The sequence below is a fragment of the Ochotona curzoniae genome, unplaced genomic scaffold (assembly GCF_017591425.1).
Source record: "Ochotona curzoniae isolate NIBS_2020 unplaced genomic scaffold, NIBS_Ocur_1.0 scaffold_3223, whole genome shotgun sequence".
NCBI lineage: Eukaryota > Metazoa > Chordata > Mammalia > Lagomorpha > Ochotonidae > Ochotona > Ochotona curzoniae.
Window position 1 is genome coordinate 786,917 of NW_024467108.1, and position 18,927 is coordinate 805,843.

Here is an 18,927-nt window from a genome sequence, read left to right on the forward strand (position 1 = left end):
TGTCAGTCCATGGGAGGGTGTTGCTCCCGACTTTCGCAGACTTATGGAGTTGTAGGTGTTCTCAAAAAACTCGTTCTTTAGAAAGACTCATTCAAGTACCTACCTTTACAATATTCTGGTAAATCCCATGCACACTCTGACCAAGCTCTCACTCACATATCATCTCTCTTTCTCACAATCTTACCCTGATTATACAAACATAATATTCTCCTTTTTGATACATATGCTTTTTAAAAAATTTTAAAGATTTATTTATTTTTATTGGGAAGGCAGATTTATGGAGAGAAGGATAGACAGAAAGAAAGATCTTTCATCTGCTGGTTGACTCCCAAGTGGCTACCTTGATAGGAGCTGAGCCAATCCAAAGTCAGGAGCCAGGAGCCTCCTCCAGGTCTCCCACATGGGTGCAGGATCCCAAGGCCAGGGCCACCCTCACTGCTTGTGGAGGCACAAGCAGGGAGCTAGATGGGAAGTGGAGCAGCCGGGATGTGAACTGGCACCCATGTGGCATCCTGGCCTGTGTCAGGTGAGGATTTAGTCACTGAGCCATAGTGCCAGTCCTGATACATACACTCCTGAAGTGTACTTCTTTCCTGCTTGTACTCTCAGCCTTATGAACATACTGACAGTATTTCAAAATGCACAGGCATTTAGGTATACAAGGATTTGTTTATAGCATGTCTACTCACGTGCTTGTAGATTGTCATGTTTTGTGTTTACTCAGTTTCTTTTTTCATATTGGCACTGCACACATATTATTAACTTCCACAGTCATTTCTCTGTAAGAGAAGTTATGTGAATATACACTTTTTTTTCTTATCATTCAGCTGTTCTGTAAATGTGCTCATGTTCATTCCCTCATGATGGCTGAGGATAGAGAAAGCCAGAAACCTTTCCAGTTGGCAGGCATGTTTCAGGTTTACCAGGTACCAAACTCCTTTAGGAGAACTCCAGATATACTTATTACTGGTTTTCCCTCCTCATTCATTTTCAACATCTAACAAACTCTACCAATTTCTTTTTTGATGGAAATGATGGACAAAGTGGAAACAAGTTCTAAGTATCTGAAAGTTAGAGAGTCACTGAATTGGTTTGCAGTGCAACGTTGCCTCCTTGGGAAGCATGCCTGGATTTTCCCAGGGAGTACTAAAATCGCCTGTACTGTGATTCCTAGCAAGTGAGCAAGCCCTGCTCTGTGACATTGATCACATCTGTCTGGTCTTAAACCTTAGCCCGTGCCTGCTTGTGACATTTCTAGAACCACGGCTCCTTGGGAATCAGCACTGAGCCACCTTGTTTGTCCCTTGTACCTCATGCTTTCATCCCCACGTTTCATGTTGAGCCTCATAGCAGAGATTCAGAAAATACAGAAGAGAACTGAGCTAACAAAAAGGAAAAAGAAAGGGAAGAGAAAAATAGGCAAAAGCAGGATCCTGTGCATGCCACAGCCAAAGTCATTATAGACCCAGGAAGCTAAGTTTCAAAATTTGTGGGAAGAATGCCTGAGGATCTTAGGATTACATTTTTTTGATGAACTGGGGCTTTTGATGTTGTAGGTTGTCTAGATAGCTGTAAATAAAGGATTACAGAGAGAAAAAATGAATTCTTATTTAACACATGCTGTACACCAGTTATTCTGCAAAGAACTTTATACTGTTTTCTCATGTAATCCTTGAGAGATGTGGAAGCAGGCCAAGTGAGATTATCTTGCCAATTAGTGCATAGTAAATTAAACAAAGTTCTGCAAGATTCTATTCACTCACCCATGTCTCTGAGGCGTCATCAGGATATTCAAAGGGGAGGCAAAAGGGAAAATAGAAACGTGCCTTATGTAATTTCTGTCTGATTTCTCACGTATCTTTGAACAGATAAATAGCAAAAAAATGGAACCAAAGTTACCTGTCTCCCAACTGATTTTAATTTATTCTGCTCATGGGATAGAGACACTTCAAATTATTGGGAACATACAGCAACCAGGGCAGTGTAGGGGAATGATGTTGGCTGTGTCAGATCTCCTGAGATTTAAATTAGCTCAGGTACTTTCTGGCTATAGGATCTGGCAAAATACATTTGCGTTTTTAGACCCTTATCTTCTTTACAGCTTTTGAAAAGACATTCTCTAAGAGCCTTTAAGAGCTCTGGTGAGCTTTTATCTGCTGCGAATGCTACTAGGACCCTGAAAGGAGGTAGAATGAGGACCAGACAAGGTTGGAGGGGTAAAAAGAGGCGTGTTTAAGCACAATAGCTTTGAATCTATTTCCTGGATAGCAAAAGACTAGAAATAGCTACCTGTTCATAATTCACATAAAGCTGATCACTAGCCCATTTCTGCAAATCTTTTGTTCTCCTGCCTAGCAAAATACCAGAAATAGGTAGCCACTGATAGTTCATATGAAGTTTATGATTAGCTCGTTATTGCTATTCTTTTTAACTGCTTTGACATCTCAGAATACTGAAATGCCCATCAGCAGAAGACTGGATAAGAAAGATATGGTTCATCTACTCCGTGGAATACTACTCAGCTATTAAAAAAAATAAAATGCAGGTCTTTGCGGCTAAATGGGCCCAACTGGAAACCATAATGCTAAGGGAAATGAGCCAATCCCAAAAGGCTAGATACCACATGTTTGCCTTAATTTAACATGAAATGATGTCAGTATGAAAAATACTACCTGTAAAATGTAATTTTTTTTAACATATTAGTTACTCAATACTATGTCCACTAATTCCATGACGCTGTGGATTGTTGCGGATGTTATGTTGGGGCTTTTGATTGGTCAGGATGACACTCTGCTGGCTCTACCTTCAAACCAGAGATGGTCTCCACAAGAAGCTGTTGAACTTATCTGGACAATAAGATGCTGGACTCTATGCTTGGTATATGCTTGCAATGAAAGAACCTCAACTGAACTTGAACTGTGGCAATGTAGCAAGGTGGAGCGGTAGGGGGAATCCCAGTGCCTAAAAAACTGTGTCACATAATGCAATGTAATAAAAAAATAAATAAATAAAATGAGATTAAAAAAAAAAGGAACACTAAATGAGACTGTATGTATGTTTCTGCTGTTAGTTTGGGTCATTCAATAATAATAGGTTGTGACCATTTCAGGCTTCAATTTCTGTGTTCTGAGTTCTGCTTCTTTCCCAGAATTTGCAGCAATGTCAATGATTTCCAGAAATTGCATCTTTTAAAGTTTGATGCCCCACAAAAATAGAATATGACAAGACAGTAATCTAGAGAGGTGCAGTGAGCGACCCAGAGCCTTGCTATCATTAGATGGCAGCAACAGAATGAGAAACCAAATCTGGAACTTTCTGCCTGCTCCTCTCCTTCTGCTAAGATGCTCTTCTCAGAAATTCCCATCCAGCTTGTCCCTCTTCATCTCGTGCAGATCCTTGCAGGCCTAACCCTTTAGGAGGATCACCTGGTTCACCCCTCCAGAGCACCAAAACTCACCACAGGACAGAGTGATGAGACACCCGGCAGAACAGGCTGTCCTCTCCGAACTGCTGACGTCAATTCCTGCCTGACTCTTTTATGTCTCATTCTGAGCCCAGGGGAGAGAGGAGTGGTGCTGATATTGTGCCTGAAAATTCTTTAGGGAGGATTTAATCTCTCAAACTCCTTAATGAAGACTGAGAAAAAAAGACACGTGCACTTTCAACTGCTCCAGCAGTCGGCTAGATCAATTACCCATACCACACAGGACACTGTGGTGATAGGTGGGCAGGTGCTATAGGACACAGCCCCTTACCTTTCAAGTGACACCAGTGTAATGTGTAAGTCAAAATAAGGTGCCATCAGAAAATAAATATTTTTAAAACGTTATCTTATTTCCTTAAGTGTATTGGGAGAAGTTCTTTATTACCAAATTAAACTCAGTTCATTTAATTTCTGGTTACATTCACATAATAAAATATACTGTGGTAAACAATTAGAATATTAATATCATGCAACATTAAAGCGCTCAGTCTTCAAAATCAAAAGCTTTCCTTTTCTTCCATCCCTCACTCTTTCTAATCATAGCTTTGGGAAGAAAGGGATGAGAAAATTAAAAAAAAATCATAATTCATTCAACTACATTTAGCTGCTCTCATGTTCTTTGAGCTTATTAAAATTTAAAGCTGGTTCTTCTGACATTTAACACTTTCAGAAATTATTTAAGTAAATCTCATCTTTTAATTGTTTTTTTTGTTTCATCCAAGTTCATATATGTTTACTCTGCTTGCTTTTTAATATTTGCAACCCAGCTGCCCCAGTAGAATATCTTCAATATGAGCATCTGAGACAACATCTGGCCAGGTGTCTTTAGCATGTAGTTGATCCAGGAAATGTGCAGGCTTCCTTGATCACAACACATGCTCTCCCAAAGAGCACCAATAATCTCTTGATCTATCTTCCTGCCGTGACAGAAGGCACTTTTTAAAAAAATCAATTTTAGGGTTTGCTTTTTAATTCCAACATGCAAATGTATCTTGCTTTGTGACTCTGTAGAATTCACACGTTATCTGTCACAACATAACCTAAAAAGCAAACCTAGGATTCAGTTATAGGCCAGTCAGAAGGTAAAAGCCACAGCAACTCCTTTAGCATAAGAAGTTGTTTAGTCACTATTTGAGAGCAAAGAATACAAAATCAGAATATAAATGTGTCATTAGATATAGCAACTAGAAGTAGCTTCTAGCTGGAAAGCTGGAGAAACCAAGAGAGGAATTTGGAATCACTAATGCCTACAAGCTTGGGAGAGGAATGCTATAAAGCTAGACGGAGTGTGCACTGCTTAGATGCTTCGGCATCTGAAGCGCTCAGAGGGGCACTCCTCCATGGTTTATATTTACTTCCCTGAGACAGGAGTTTGGAGGGAGACTTTTCTGGTTTGCTTGGAGCTATTTTAGGAAGTTAATGAAATATTTATTCAGGGAGTGCTGGAAGCTGCAAAATAAAATGAACTAGTGTCACTGAAGTAAACCCCTGGTGTGCGAGTGAAGACAATCTTGCTAAGGTAATAGAAAAGGGAGTTGGAATTCCTGTCCTTTAGCTCAGCCCTCTAGGGCTCTCTGATTTTAGATCTTGGGAACTGGTTGGCTAAAGAAAGGTGGTCTGCACTGGAGAAAGGAAAGTAGGATCAGAAAGTGGAATTGAGAATGAGGACCAGTATATAAATGACAATAAAACAAAATTCATTTAATAATAGAGAGTGTTTACATAAATTTCAGAGGTAATTCAGGTTAGATGTTTGCAACAGTGGGTGTTCCAACCACCCAGGGATAGCCTTGCCAGAGCTACTAGCAAGGTGACACTGGCAGCTAGGCGCTGAAATCAGGGATAAGTGCACCCCAAAACAGATACTCTAGCTGTGACAGGGAATTGGAGTTAGAGCCACAACTTTAACTGTAAATGCTTCCAGACAGCTGAATCCATCTGAAAGTCAGATGACCTGCGAGTTTGCAAGGGTCTTCAAGTAACCATGAGACCTGTGATACAGGGGAAATCCTAAGAGCAGCAAGTGAATTTGAAGGTACACAGGGAAAACCCCCGTTGAATAATGCCCAATTCATTCACCTAACTTTTATATTGTTACTAGCATTGTAAAATGATGATCTCCCTTGGCCTTTCATCTACAATCCCATTCAGGTGCGAAGTGTCAGCTCACTGTCATCTATGAGTCAGGCATAACTGAACCTATAAGCTTCTCAGGAATGGAAATTCTGTTGTATAAACTGATAGCCAGAATTCATCAGGAAATACGTTTAGATGGGCTTATGATCTAATCCTACTCCCTCTAAAATCTAACCAACTCAAACAGAACTGACTCTCTTTCATTCTGTTATTTTTTGTGAAAGTAATGATTGCTATCAATTATAGCTGAGTTGAGTTGGTTCTGTGACCTTGGGAGAAAGCTTTATAAGGAAAGAAATAGATGTCTCAAATGGGACGTATTATGACAAAGAGTGGTGATTTGTTGAAAGTGGTTATTTAATCTTGGACAAACCGTGTTATAAATGAGAAAATTGACTGCTGCTTTCAATCAAGTGAAAAGACATCAGTTATACCAAATTCAGTAAATTTATTCCATGGCATAACACAGATCATATAACATATTCACAAGTTTTGTGTAAATTGAAACTTTGGATCTCTTGCATTAGATTGGATTTTCATTGCTATAATTAATGTGTAAATGGGAAAGAATAGCTTTTATTCTCATCTTTTTCTTATTTTAAACAATTTTCCTAATATTACAAAATATTCAAACACAGAGAAGAAAAGAACTTTAAAGTGATATTGTATCTGACACTGAATTTATAAGTGCATAATGAGTGACTAGAACATTGAGGAATTGCATGATCATATCCCTATTTGTGTTGATTGAAAAATGAAATGTGATTGTTTAAAAAAATAAAGCTGCATGTGTATCTACGCAGAGGTGTATCTGTGGGGATCTCAAGGTGTCTATGTCTGCGTGTGTACTGTGTGTATGTGTTTGCATTCTCAAATCAAGGTGTAATTGCCATACTAGTGTGTAGGATGATGACACCAGGGGTGATGGGGCCAAGAAAATTCTCTTAGGAGCAATTGTCCAATGACTCAGCTCACTGTTTACTGATACCTCGATCTCAACTAACACCCACGCCCCCCCTCCTACCAGATGCAAATGAGCCCTGGGATCATGAGATATTCATAAATTTGAATCCTAGAATGATGGACCGATGCCACTTTGCTGGCTGAAGCACGGCCAGCTGCTGGGAGAAGCAGCGTATCCCATCCCAGTGAGTGCCCCTTCTTTTAGACTTCTAAATGTGCTTTCTCCAACTCTAGCATCAGTTGCCCAGGGTTTTCAGATGCCAGGCAAATTCTGATTGTTAAATTTCCTCTCCAAATGCAAGCTGTATCTGTCCCTTCCCAAAGCCAGGAGCATAGATTCTGCTTCCAAATTATCTGACTCAAACCCTAATACCAAACTGTATGTTATTTGGCTAAGGATCTAATACATTAGCTCTAGAGTTTCCCCTGAAATTGTTTTCTATTTCTTTAAAAAAAATTCTCAGTTTGAATTATTGAATCCTATATTGAACTCTTAATTGTGCAACAGGACAAAAATCACGAAACCAAATGAACTGTTCATTCAGCATTATGGTCTTCAAATTTAACTGAGTTTTCAGCAAATCATGGAAATACAATTGGTGGAGTTATTACTGCGATTTTGATAATGATGATGCATTTGTGATTCCTTGTGCATATATGTGTTAGTAAATTGTTTTCTGAAGGTTGTATGATTTGAGACATCATGTGGTTGCAAATAAATAGCTAGGAATATTCCCGAATTCTGTAGTATTTGTATAAACAAGGATGTGAGTTGTAGCAATGGCTATTGTGTGTGAGGGAGTATCTATGACTGCGATGTAACTTTAATGTAAAAGGATAAAACATAATATTTTCTGGTACTTTTCAGTGAATGGATCCATGGACAAAATAAATAAACAGTAAAATTGGTTGTTGGGTAGAGGTTGGACATTATTCTCCTTGGGAGAGAAATTTTCAAGACTTGTTTCTAACTGAGGGGATTGTGCAGCATAGATGGGATACTGCCTTTGTAGACTACCTCAATTAGCCCTGGAATATTGTAGATAGTGGAGCAGAACTATCTTGCAGAAGAGTTCATAGTATCTGTTATTGTTACCAAGGATTTGGATGTCTTCAGGACTCAGAGAAAGTGTAAGAGGTAATACAAAACATACAAATCTGGACAGATTGGATCTAAAAAACACTTCTTGAAACATTGACTTTAAGCATGGGTGGGGGGAAAAGAATTTTAGAGAGAAATCAAGGAAGGAAGACTGTAGGAAGGAAGATTGTAGTACCCTAGAAGGAAGAAGGAGGTTCTAATAAAGAACTCAGAAGGAGTAAATGGATTAGCAGTGAAGACTGGCATGAGACTAGGGACAAGAAGTCACTGGTCACTGAAGGGAAAGGTGTTGCAGTTTGGAGGGTGAGAGTATGGAAAGCATAATTCAATGAAACGAGCGGTGACAGGAGGCAGGTTGCTGAGACGGACTCCTGACACTGAGCGTGTTTGACACAAGTGGAGCAGCACACACATAAACAGATAAAGCAGAGGTAACCATCTTTAGTATCTGAAGAGGTAGCAGTTCAAGAAATTTTCCTAGGAATTTAAAGTGATGGAGAGGCAGTTAATCGGGAAAGACTATAACATTTTTTGATGGGGTGGCCAGGCATGTCCTCATTACCTGAGGGGAAAAATGCAGGAAGAGAAAGGGACTGAAGACACGATACCATGGACCGATGGAAACGGTCTCTGAAGGAGCTGGGGAAAAATGGACTTTTGACTGCAGAGGCCTTCTGGGGAAAATGAGAGGGAGATGTTTCACAGGCAAATGGGAATAACAACATATGCAAGTGTGAATAAGCTTAAGACTTGCACAGTAGTAACATTCTTTCCTTTGTTTCTTGGTTCCAATAGAATACTTGCTTCTTTGGTTTAAATCAGCTGCATACCCGTTTGATTCTAGAATTTACAAAAGTTTGGGAAAAACCACATGGATATAAAAGAGAAGCAGAGAGCAGATGAAGATGGCAACCTTTGCAGAAGTCTAACCAGAAGAAAGTAAAGGAAAAAGAGATAACAGACAAATGGACTAGACAAAACTTGAAGAATCATGGCAACTCAAGAGCAAGTGCATGGGATTAATAAGATAAGAGGGCTGGAAGGTGGAAGCCTATAGTTAGACTATAAAACCTTGAATTTAAGATTCCAACGACGGATCTCCTGTGAAGAGTAAATAAGAATCATTTTTGTTGACAAGTTTAGAGACAGTTATTGATTGAGACTGGGAGACTGAAGTGAAATCCCAGTAAAGGTTATTTGATATTTCAGAGATTTTTAAAGGTTATTTGATATTTGATAGTTTGCAGATTTTAAAGGCAAGTAAAGGTCATTTTATAGCTGTATATATTCCACATATGCTATCTACTGAACATTTCTCAAAGGCCTGGGCAAATGTTGCCTCTTCTCAGTCTATCCTAATTTTGTCTTTTTAAAGTTCCCAGGATATAATTTTCAAGTAAGACAGGAAGGTAAAGGCATGTTGCAGTATAAAGTTAGAATTAGAGGAGTTTATTTATGTTCTGAATTATCTTGTTGCCTGTGCATGTTATTCCATTAGATCATTTGAACTTCACAGTTTTTATGACAGCTCAGGTAGAGGTGGGCCTTGTTGGTACAGACATTAATAAAAGCCAGGAACTCATTGTAGTAGAGGAAGGTAGGAGCACTGACAAACCTTTTCAATCTCTGACCTTTTATTGGAGACAGGATATCTGAAAAAAGAAAGTGAAGAACTCCCCCAACACCTCCTTTTGAGCCATCCCTCTGTATATACTCCCACGAGCTTGCCATGCTGGGCCTCAATGGCACCCCTTTCCAGCCAGCAACACTCCAGCTGACAGGCATTCCTGGGATGCAGACAGGCCAAGCGTGGGTTGCTCTGGTTTTCTGTATCCTCTACCTGATCTCCATCGTAGGCAACCTCAGCATCCTTGCTTTGGTGGTTCGAGAACCTGCCCTGCACCAGCCCATGTATTACTTTCTCTCTATGCTCTCTCTCAACGATCTGGGTGTATCCCTTTCCACTCTTCCCACGGTACTTGCAACCTTCTGCTTCAACTATCCTCAGGTTGGCTTTGATGCCTGCCTGGTGCAAATGTTTTTCATTCACACATTCTCTTTCATGGAATCAGGCATCCTGCTGGCTATGAGCTTTGATCGTTTTGTGGCCATTTGTGATCCACTACACTATGCTACTATTCTTACCAACAGTCGGATCTTGACTATGGGACTGGGCATCCTTACCAAGAGTTTCACCACACTTTTCCCTTTTCCGTTTCTTGTGAAAAGACTTCCTTTCTGCAAGGGCAATGTTTTGCACCACTCGTACTGCCTCCATCCAGACCTCATGAAAGTGGCATGTGGAGATATCCATGTTAACAATATTTATGGGCTCTTTGTGGTCATTTTCACTTATGGTGTGGATTCAACTTTCATCCTACTTTCCTATGCATTGATTCTGAGAGCTGTGCTGGCCATCGCATCCCAAGAGCAGAGACTCAAGGCACTCAACACCTGCATGTCACACATCTGTGCAGTGCTGGCCTTCTATGTGCCCATCATTGCTGTCTCCATGATCCACCGCTTCTGGAAAAGTGCTCCACCTGTTGTTCACGTCATGATGTCCAATGTCTACCTATTTGTGCCTCCCATGCTCAACCCCATCATCTATAGTGTGAAGACTAAGGAGATCCGAAGAGGGATTCTCAAAGTTTTTCATAAATCTCAGGATTGAGGAAACCTTCAAACTCCAAGAGAACCGTGTTGGAGGAAGGACCAAAATGTCCTTGCCAGCTTGAGGAATACTAAAACAAAGAGGAAGTGGATCCAGGCTTTTGACAATTATGAATGTGAAGTTAATAAAAGAATATCCTCACAAAATAATATACATACTGCCTATTTACATTCACTGTGTAAAAATTTTGGCAGTAGCTGCTAAAAATGCTGTCATGGTGAGTATATTATATTAAATAAACAGACACGTCAAGGGAAGTATATAAAGGAAGAGCAACAGGCATTAAGAAAAAACGTTTCTTTATCATACACCAGAATAAGGAACATCTTATAGAGCAATTGAGTTTGAATACAAGTAATTTTACTGCTATCCTGAGTGAGGGAAATGATATCCAGTAAAGACAGACAAAATGCTATGAAGTCTCAGTACTTTAAGCACATTTGGGTTGTGGAAACAAGAACAGACTATGTTGCATGGCTATGAAGTTCTTGGTGAAGGAGGCTGGGGGGTTGGAGACCTGATCCTGGATGGCATGGAGCAGGGCAGGTAATGATATTCACAAACATAACTTCACAAAAAGAAATGCACAGGCAAAAAAGTTCAGAGCATAAATACCAAGCATGGCTTCACAGCCAGACTGGTGTATCTGGTAGCATGTTAGAGAACCTCAGATCATATGCATGATCTACTAAATGAGATCTGCTTTTAATATGAACCTTTGATAACTGAAACTTGAGAAACACTTTTAAACTATGACGTGGTTAACAATCTGCTGTGCAGCAAGTCTCACAAGGCTCGTATGTAACAAGCATTTCTGAAAACGGTTCTCATTGTATGATGATCCGACTAGCATCTAGCACTGCTTGTCACTGATTAGGCTGGACATTCTGCTTTAAATTAATAACATAAAGAATATTACTCTTGTGACACCAGGCTGAGATGAATATGCCTCTGAGTCTGCAACACTATATTGTGGAGAAAGCACTTTTGAGGTCTGTGAGCTCTGAATATGATCCATATTTTGGGATCCATTTAATTCCCCTTCATTGTGAGGTTCAAGCTTACTATGGATGACTGATAAGGATTCATGGAGAAGAGTCTCTCACGGGATTCAAGATGAAATTCTGATTTCAGATTGTGGGGAACTGTCCAGTTGACATCTAAATCGATGGCCTTTCTGAGAGGGGTTATTTTAAAAATGTCATTTGGCAATTTTTCCTACTACCTGTTCTCCAGGGTGTGTAGGCGCCAGGCAAAAACTCTGTCACTGAGTCCTTTCCTCTGCCTGGAAAAGCACAGACAGATAAGCTGCCTCTCCAGAATCTTCCCCAACTTCTAATTTAGATGGCTTTAGTTTCAGAAGGCTAACTGGGATTATTGTTGCAAGAACTATTATAGAAAAAACATAGACCAAATCCCAAAACTAATAGAAAATAGATAGTCTGTTCCTATATATCCTGCTGTATAACAGTAGGAACTTACTCTTTTAATCTAACTCTGATTTGATACTCATTATCCAAAGTCCCTATCTCCTCTTACTTCACTCCTCCCAGCTTCTTATGACCATTACTCCATATTTATAATGAGAATTTTTTAGCTTTTAGATATGAGGGGGAGTATGTGGTATTTGCTTCTCTATGAATGGTTAGTTTCACCTAACATAATGATCTCTGTTCTATCAGCTTTCCTGCAAATGACAAGATTTTATTTTCAAATGACCAAATAATATTCCACTGTACATTTATACTGTATTTTTTCATCATGCACTTCTTGTGAGACACTTTGATTGAATCTGTATCTTGACTATTGCTAATGGCATTGTAATAAAACCATGATACAGGTGTTGGCTTCAAATAATTCTTTCATTTCTTTGGACACATACACAATTATGAAACTTCTGGATCCCATCAAATTCTGTTTCTAATTTTTAGAGAATGCTCATACTCTGAGCTCTGTTTGCAGCTCAGAAGTGACTTGAGAATTATAATTTTAATCTGTAACTTCCATACCATCACCAACATTGTCTCTATTTCTAATTTTTTCAATTTTCTAAAATAAATTTTTCATTTAAAAAATATTTATTTTTATTGGAAAGGCAGATATACAGAGAGAAGTAGAGACAGAGCTGAAGATCTTCCATCCAATGGTCACTCCCAAAGTGGCCGTAAGGGCTGTAGCTGAGCTGATTTGAAACCAGGAGCCAGGAGCTTCTTCTGGGTCTCCCACATGCGTGCAGGTCCCAAGCCTTGGGGACATCCTATACTGCTTTCCCAGGCCTCAAGCAGGCAGTTAGATTGGAAGTAGGGCTGCCGGAATTAGAACCAGTGCCATATGAGATCCAGGCGAGTTCAAGGCGAAGACTTTAGCCACTAAGCTGTCACAACGGGCCCTTCTTTTAATTTTTTTTCATAAAATATTTCTCTTATTAAGATGGATTAAGAACTCATGGGGCTGAACATGGAAAGGATGAAAATTCATTTATTTTTGATGACTCCAACCTAAATAGAAGCAAGGCAAACTGTCATTTCCATAACAAAATTGGGACCGTCACTAGAAGAAGAGCCCACAGAGTGAAGCTTCAATACTGGCTCTACAGAAATTGACAAATAGGTTGTTGAAACATCACTTTTTGAGTTTCAGTGTATTTATTCAGTATATCATGTGTCACAAGGCATCATGTTTACCTTTATAAAAACACAAGGAAATGGTGTATATTTATACCCCCTTTCCACATGGAGGTAGGATTAAAAGGATTAGATTCCCTGATCATGCTGTACTGAGAGTACACCACCAGATGGAGTTTGAATTAAACTCTTCCAAAACCCATTTGAAGATAACTAAAACGTTGAAAACCGTATTAACTTACATATTTTCCCATTATATCTGAGCAAGGGAATAATAGTATATCTTTATTTTACAGCTATAAAACATGCAAACAAAGCGAATCTTTAGTTCACAGTATAGATAAGTGGTCAAAAGTGCTTGAGTGTGGATTTGACTCAGGTCTGCTGTACTCTATAGTGAATTCTGACTCTCAGAGATGGTGTAGTGGAGTCATAGTGTGGCATCTCATATGTACTGGTTCATGTTCCAGGTACTCCATTTTAGATCTATCTTCCTGCTAATGGCCTGCAAAAGCAGTGGAAGGTGGCACAAATGTTTGTGACCCTGCAACCTCATGTCAGACCTGGAAACCGCTGATTCCTGGCTCCTGGTTTTGACTCAGCTTTGGCCATTGCAACCATGAGGGGAAGTGAACCAACAGATAATGGGGGATCTTTCTCATTTGCTCTTGCTCTACCTCTCTCTGTCTCTCTCTCTCTCTCTCTGTAGTTCTTTCAAGGGATTGAATAAATCTTTAAAATATTCTATAGTTGAGGCCGCTTGGGTGGGCGGAAGATCTTCTCTGTCTCTCCTCCTCTCTGTATATCTGACTTTCCAATAAAAATAAAATAAATCTTAAAAAAAAGCAAATATTTTGTGCTTAAACTGACCAAAACAACAGAATCATGGTGCAATTCTTTTTATATATTAGTAGTAAAATAGATTCCAATATAAAATATATTACAAGAATAAAATTTTAATGTATGGAACTTGGCTTATTTTCCCATAGAAAATCTAATCATTTCATCCTTTGATACTCCTATGCTGTTCCATTTTTTGGATACATAAAAATAATTTTCAAAAATTATGTGGCTTTCAGTAAATGCATGTGTTTGTTATTACGAGATTGTCATCATTTCCGAACACTTAGCTTATCAAGTAAGGGAATATATGTGTATTCTAACCTGTATGTTAGTGTGAATTTTGTATTTAACTGTCTGTATCTAAGACTAAACTACAGTGATTTAAGATGAAAGCTTCTAATCTAATTCAGTGATTGTTCAAGGCTTTTCCTCCTATTGGAGAATCATCTAAGAAATTTGGTTTACATTCCTTATTTTCCATATACTTCTTTAATTCCAGTATTCACAGCAACTGCAGAATTGCTATTCAATCTAAACCCGCATGAAGACTGCATTATAAACTAGAATATAGCAGTGCTTAATGTATTTTCTTATGCCTTTTGCTTGCTGAGTCTACCTGTATCAACGTAACTTAGGTTAGCAGCTTTTACTGCAGGTTCTTTCTGTGCAGTTGCTACACATGCTGACTGAAGTTGCATGACTGAGGGTAGGGTGGTGAGGGTGAGGTTCAGGCCAGCGAGGTGCTCAAGTATCAAAGGAAGCACTGGAGGTGCTGCACTGGCAGTAGGAGGGATGGAGAGCCAGGTGTGGGAGACATTGAATCCAGGGATATCTGGGAGGCTAGAGCAGAAGACATCTTGAGTGGCAATAGTCATCTCAGACATGACCTTGGTGTATGACTTCAGATTTAGAAACTGCTCAGGGAGAACTGGTGCTATAGAAATAGTCTCTTTCTTGGCTTAATTTTTTCTAAGTTCATTGTAAACAAGTATTCATAATTATTAAGTGTAACTAACACAAATTTGGGGATCCACAATTGTCCTTCCTTGGCTTGACTGTACAGATTGTTTCCACATAGCTTATTTCCCTTAACGACTGGCTTCTGACAGGTTGACTTGGCTCTAGCATTTCTTCCTTTTCAACTCCTCCATCACTGCGCTTTTGTATCAATAAAATATAATACATTTTTTAAAGTTACTAAGAAAATTTTTAATCTATATCCAGCTTTGATACTTTGTTTTTATTAGTAGATTATCAATATTATTGACAGTTCTGTGCAACATATTGTTTCTGGAGTCTGAATGGCAGGAATTGAAAGGGATAGCCTAAGAGTTAGCCCAAATATCACTTATCATTCATGGATATTCTCTGGACAAACACACATACTCACATACAGGTGAATAAAAGTGAAAAACTTTACTGAATGGGATCAGAGGAGGTAAGACAACCATCCTTATTACGAGCAACAGAAAATTAAACAATGATTTTAGACATTTCATAATGAAGTCCTCATTTCCTTTCCCCCACTGTATTACAATTTTAATGTAATTAAATTTGATATGATTAGCTCAGCAGTTTTTCACAATGCTTTATTTTGATCTGAGTTTTGGTATATGATTGTTTCGTGTTGTTGTTCCAATGTCAATAATAGTGTTTCCTCAACTTTCTCTCCTGTTTTATGAAGTTTGTCTTTCATTACTATAAATTGAAATTACATTAGAACCCATGCTTAATGAAATGTTTACATTTATATTTGCATTAATTATATGTAAAAAAAAACCAATGTAGGCATTCTTATATATTTATCAGAACTTTGAGTTTATAAAACAGAATCTTTGACTTTATTACATTTTAGGACAAAGCTGTAAAGAGCAAAGAACAGATCTAGTTTTTTGAATTAACTATTCTTAAAATATTTATTTATTTATTTTTTATTGGAAAGGCAGATTTACGGAGAGAACATCTTCCATCCACTAGTTCACTCACCAAGTAGCCACAATGGCCAGAGCAGAGCCTATCTGAAGCCAGGAACCAGGAGCTTCCTCCGAGTCTTCTGCATGGGTGCAGTGTCCCACAGCTTTGGGGCCATCCTATACTGCTTTCCCAGGCCATAAGCAGGGAGCTGGATGGGAAGTGGAGCAGCCAGAACATGAACTGGACCCATATGGTATCTCAGCATGTGTAAGGCAAAGATTTAGCCACTGAGCCATAGCACCAAGCCCTTGATTTAAATGCTGCTCTTTTCCCAAAGTCAAATAGCTAGTGAAGAGAAAAGTTTAATTTAAAAAATAGTTTTAGCTCTTCCAATTGCTAGCCAAGCCAAGGACTGGTACTGTCTCTTTGTCTACTTTGGAGGCTTTCTAAATTTTATTTTAAACTAATAATCTTTATTTTCCTGTATTTGGTGCTGTGATAGAAGCAGATTTTTAGAATTTTGAAAATCTTCTATACAGCACCTATTGCTTTATGCATTTATGCTACTCAGTTTTGATGGCGGTGGTATATATTCATATTACTTTAATATGAATATATTATTTGAATTATGATATGAATTAAATTTTATTCTTTAGTGCACTTTTCCCTGGAACAGGAGGCGAGCTATCCCTTGGCGAATCTGCTTAGTCTTTGCACTGTAAATGATGGGGTTCATCACAGGAGGTGCCAACAGATAGACATTGGCCATGATAACATGGACCAGTGGAGAGGCATGCTTTGCAAAGCGATGAGTCATTGATACACCAACCATGGGGACATAGAGGATCAGAACAGCCAGAATGTGGGTCAGACAGTTGTTGAGGGCACGGAATCTCTCAGTCCAAGTGGATGTGCTCAGGATATTTTTCAGGATGAGCATATAGGACAGCACAATGAGAAGAGGGTCCAGTACAATAATGAGCAGGACCAGAGCAAATCCATACCAGCTGTTGATACGGATGTCAGCACAGACCAGCCGAATCATATCCTGGTGGAGGCAATAGGAGTGAGAGAGAAGGTGGGAGTGGCAGAAAGGCAGGCGCTTGAGTAGGAAAAGGGAAGGAAGAACAGCCAGGACACAGCGGCAAACAATGGCTAGCCCAATTCTTCCAATGACTTCATTGGTCAGGATGGCAGCATAATGAAGGGGACGGCAGATAGCCACATAGCGATCAAAGGACATGGCCAGCAGGACAGACGATTCCATGAAGGAGAATCCGTGGAGGAAGAAGAACTGGGCAAAGCAGGCCTCAAAGCCAATTTTCCGAATGTTGAACCAGAAGAGCTGCATGACTGTGGGCAGGGTGGCGAGGGTGAGGCCCAGGTCAGTCAGTGCCAGCATGGAGAGAAACAGGTACATGGGTTGGTGGAGACCAGGCTGTGTGTGGATGACTGTGAGGATGGTGGTATTGCCCACGATGGAGATGGTGTAGAGGCAGAAGAAGGGGATGGAGATCCAGATGTGAGAGTCCTCAAATCCAGGGATTCCCGTGAGGATGAAGTGGAAGGGATCCTGAGTGGTGTTACTCACTTCAGACATATTTGGTGAATGCAAATCAGCCTCTGTCTGCTCTGCATTAAGAGTCGTTTAGCACACTACTGCCACTGTGCTGTTGCCTGTTAGGAAACAAAATGTGTTTGGCATTGATCTTTCTGACACCACTGAGCAACATTCCAGCCAGAAACCTAACAACTGTGAGATTGTCTTTCATAGATTTCTATTTAAAACAAGTTTGGCTGTTTTTGACTTCCGTACTGTCTGTTACACACTGTAGAGTGCTCTTCTGACTTTTGTATGCGTGTACATGTAGCTGTGTTGTTACATATATGTATTTACTCACTGAAACAGTTTTCGTTACTATTTCAAACATTTTTTAATCAACAAACCGAGAGAATTGTATTAGTTCACATTGTGCTACTGCTGAATGGAAATGGTATCAAAGGGGGAATTAACTGATGATGATGCCAGTGTTCTTATTTGAGCATTCTTTTTATGTAAAGCAATAGAGTAGGTCAGTTTGTGCATATTTAGTTTAATTTTCATGGAAACATTCTAAGAGAAATGATGATTAAGAAAATGCATGTAAGGTCAAGGACAGAGAGGAAGCCAATCAGAAGGTGTGTGAAGTTTTGACATACTAATGGTAGTTGAGAAGGTTATGATAATTTGGGCAAAAATTCAGGATGAGAACAGAAAGATGTTTACCATAGATTTCTAGGAAAGAGTAAAACTCAGCAGTTTAGTACGAGTGAAGGGAAAAAGTGCAAGCACTGTAAAGGACTGCGGAGAGGGAGAACAACAAAGAAAGTTAAAATCAGAAAACAAGCAGAAATAGAAACCAAAATCAGAGACGGAAGGGGCCATGATTTACTGCTGCTCTGACACTCCGGGAAAGGATCCTGAGAAACACCTATTGCATTCAGCGACATGAATGCTTGCAGGAAACATGTGGAAAGACATGTCAGCAGTAATGGAAAAGGAAGCCAAATTAAATTGCTCTAAAGAGTGAATGAAAATGAGATGTTGATTATACTGCTTCTATGGGATGAATACAGAATTCCAATAAAAAGTAAAATTTGATGTGATATATAGTATTTAACAGTAAAGCAAACATGTTAAGATGTTAAAAATCAAATCCGGGCTCCGGCACAGTAGCCCAGCAACTAAAGTCCTTGCCTTGAATGCACTGGAATCCCATATAGGCACTGGTTCTAATCCTGGCAGCCTCACTTCCCCTCCAGCTCCCTGCTTGTGGCATGGGAAAGCAGTCAAGTTTGGCCCAAAGCCTTGGGACCCTGCACCCGTGTGGGAGACCCGGAAGAGGCTGGTTCCTGGTTTCAGATTAGGTCACCTCTGGTCACTGCAGCCGCTTGGGGAGTGAATCAGCGTACAGAAGATCTTCTGCTCTCTGTATGCCTGACTTTCCAATAAAAATAAAATACATCTTTAAAAAGAATCAAATCTGCATGTATTCACTGAACTCTTTGCAAAGGTACGTATAATTTAAAAATAAAATATGACACTAATTCCCATCTAGGCTCAATGCAAGTTGAAAATACGCTTATAAAACCAGGAAATGATAACTTCTAGTTGGGAAATTCATAGGGAAGGAAGGAAGACATGTAT

The 18,927-nt window shown here is 39.4% G+C and overlaps 3 protein-coding genes across 12 annotated transcripts in view; 2 read left to right on the forward strand and 1 right to left on the reverse strand.

The window, feature by feature from the left end:
- LOC121145374 (olfactory receptor 51I2-like) overlaps positions 1-18,927 on the forward strand; it is a 98,327-nt gene that overhangs the window by 16,115 nt on the left and 63,285 nt on the right. The gene's annotated exons all lie outside the window — the stretch shown is intronic.
- Positions 9,379-10,363, forward strand: LOC121145375 (olfactory receptor 51I1). The gene has a single exon (XM_040964173.1). It carries the CDS (start codon positions 9,415-9,417, stop codon positions 10,357-10,359), a length of 945 nt encoding a protein of 314 aa, XP_040820107.1. The 5' UTR covers positions 9,379-9,414; the 3' UTR covers positions 10,360-10,363.
- LOC121145373 (olfactory receptor 51Q1) lies at positions 16,393-17,355 on the reverse strand. Its single transcript, XM_040964169.1, has one exon. The coding sequence runs from the start codon at positions 17,338-17,340 to the stop codon at positions 16,393-16,395; it is 948 nt and encodes a 315-aa protein (XP_040820103.1). The 5' UTR covers positions 17,341-17,355.

Excerpts from the sequence above, each read along its gene's own strand:
- LOC121145375 (XM_040964173.1), top strand. The coding sequence starts at position 9,415 with ATGCTGGGCCTCAATGGCACCCCTTTCCAGCCAGCAACACTCCAGCTG.
- LOC121145373 (XM_040964169.1), bottom strand. The coding sequence starts at position 17,340 with ATGTCTGAAGTGAGTAACACCACTCAGGATCCCTTCCACTTCATCCTC.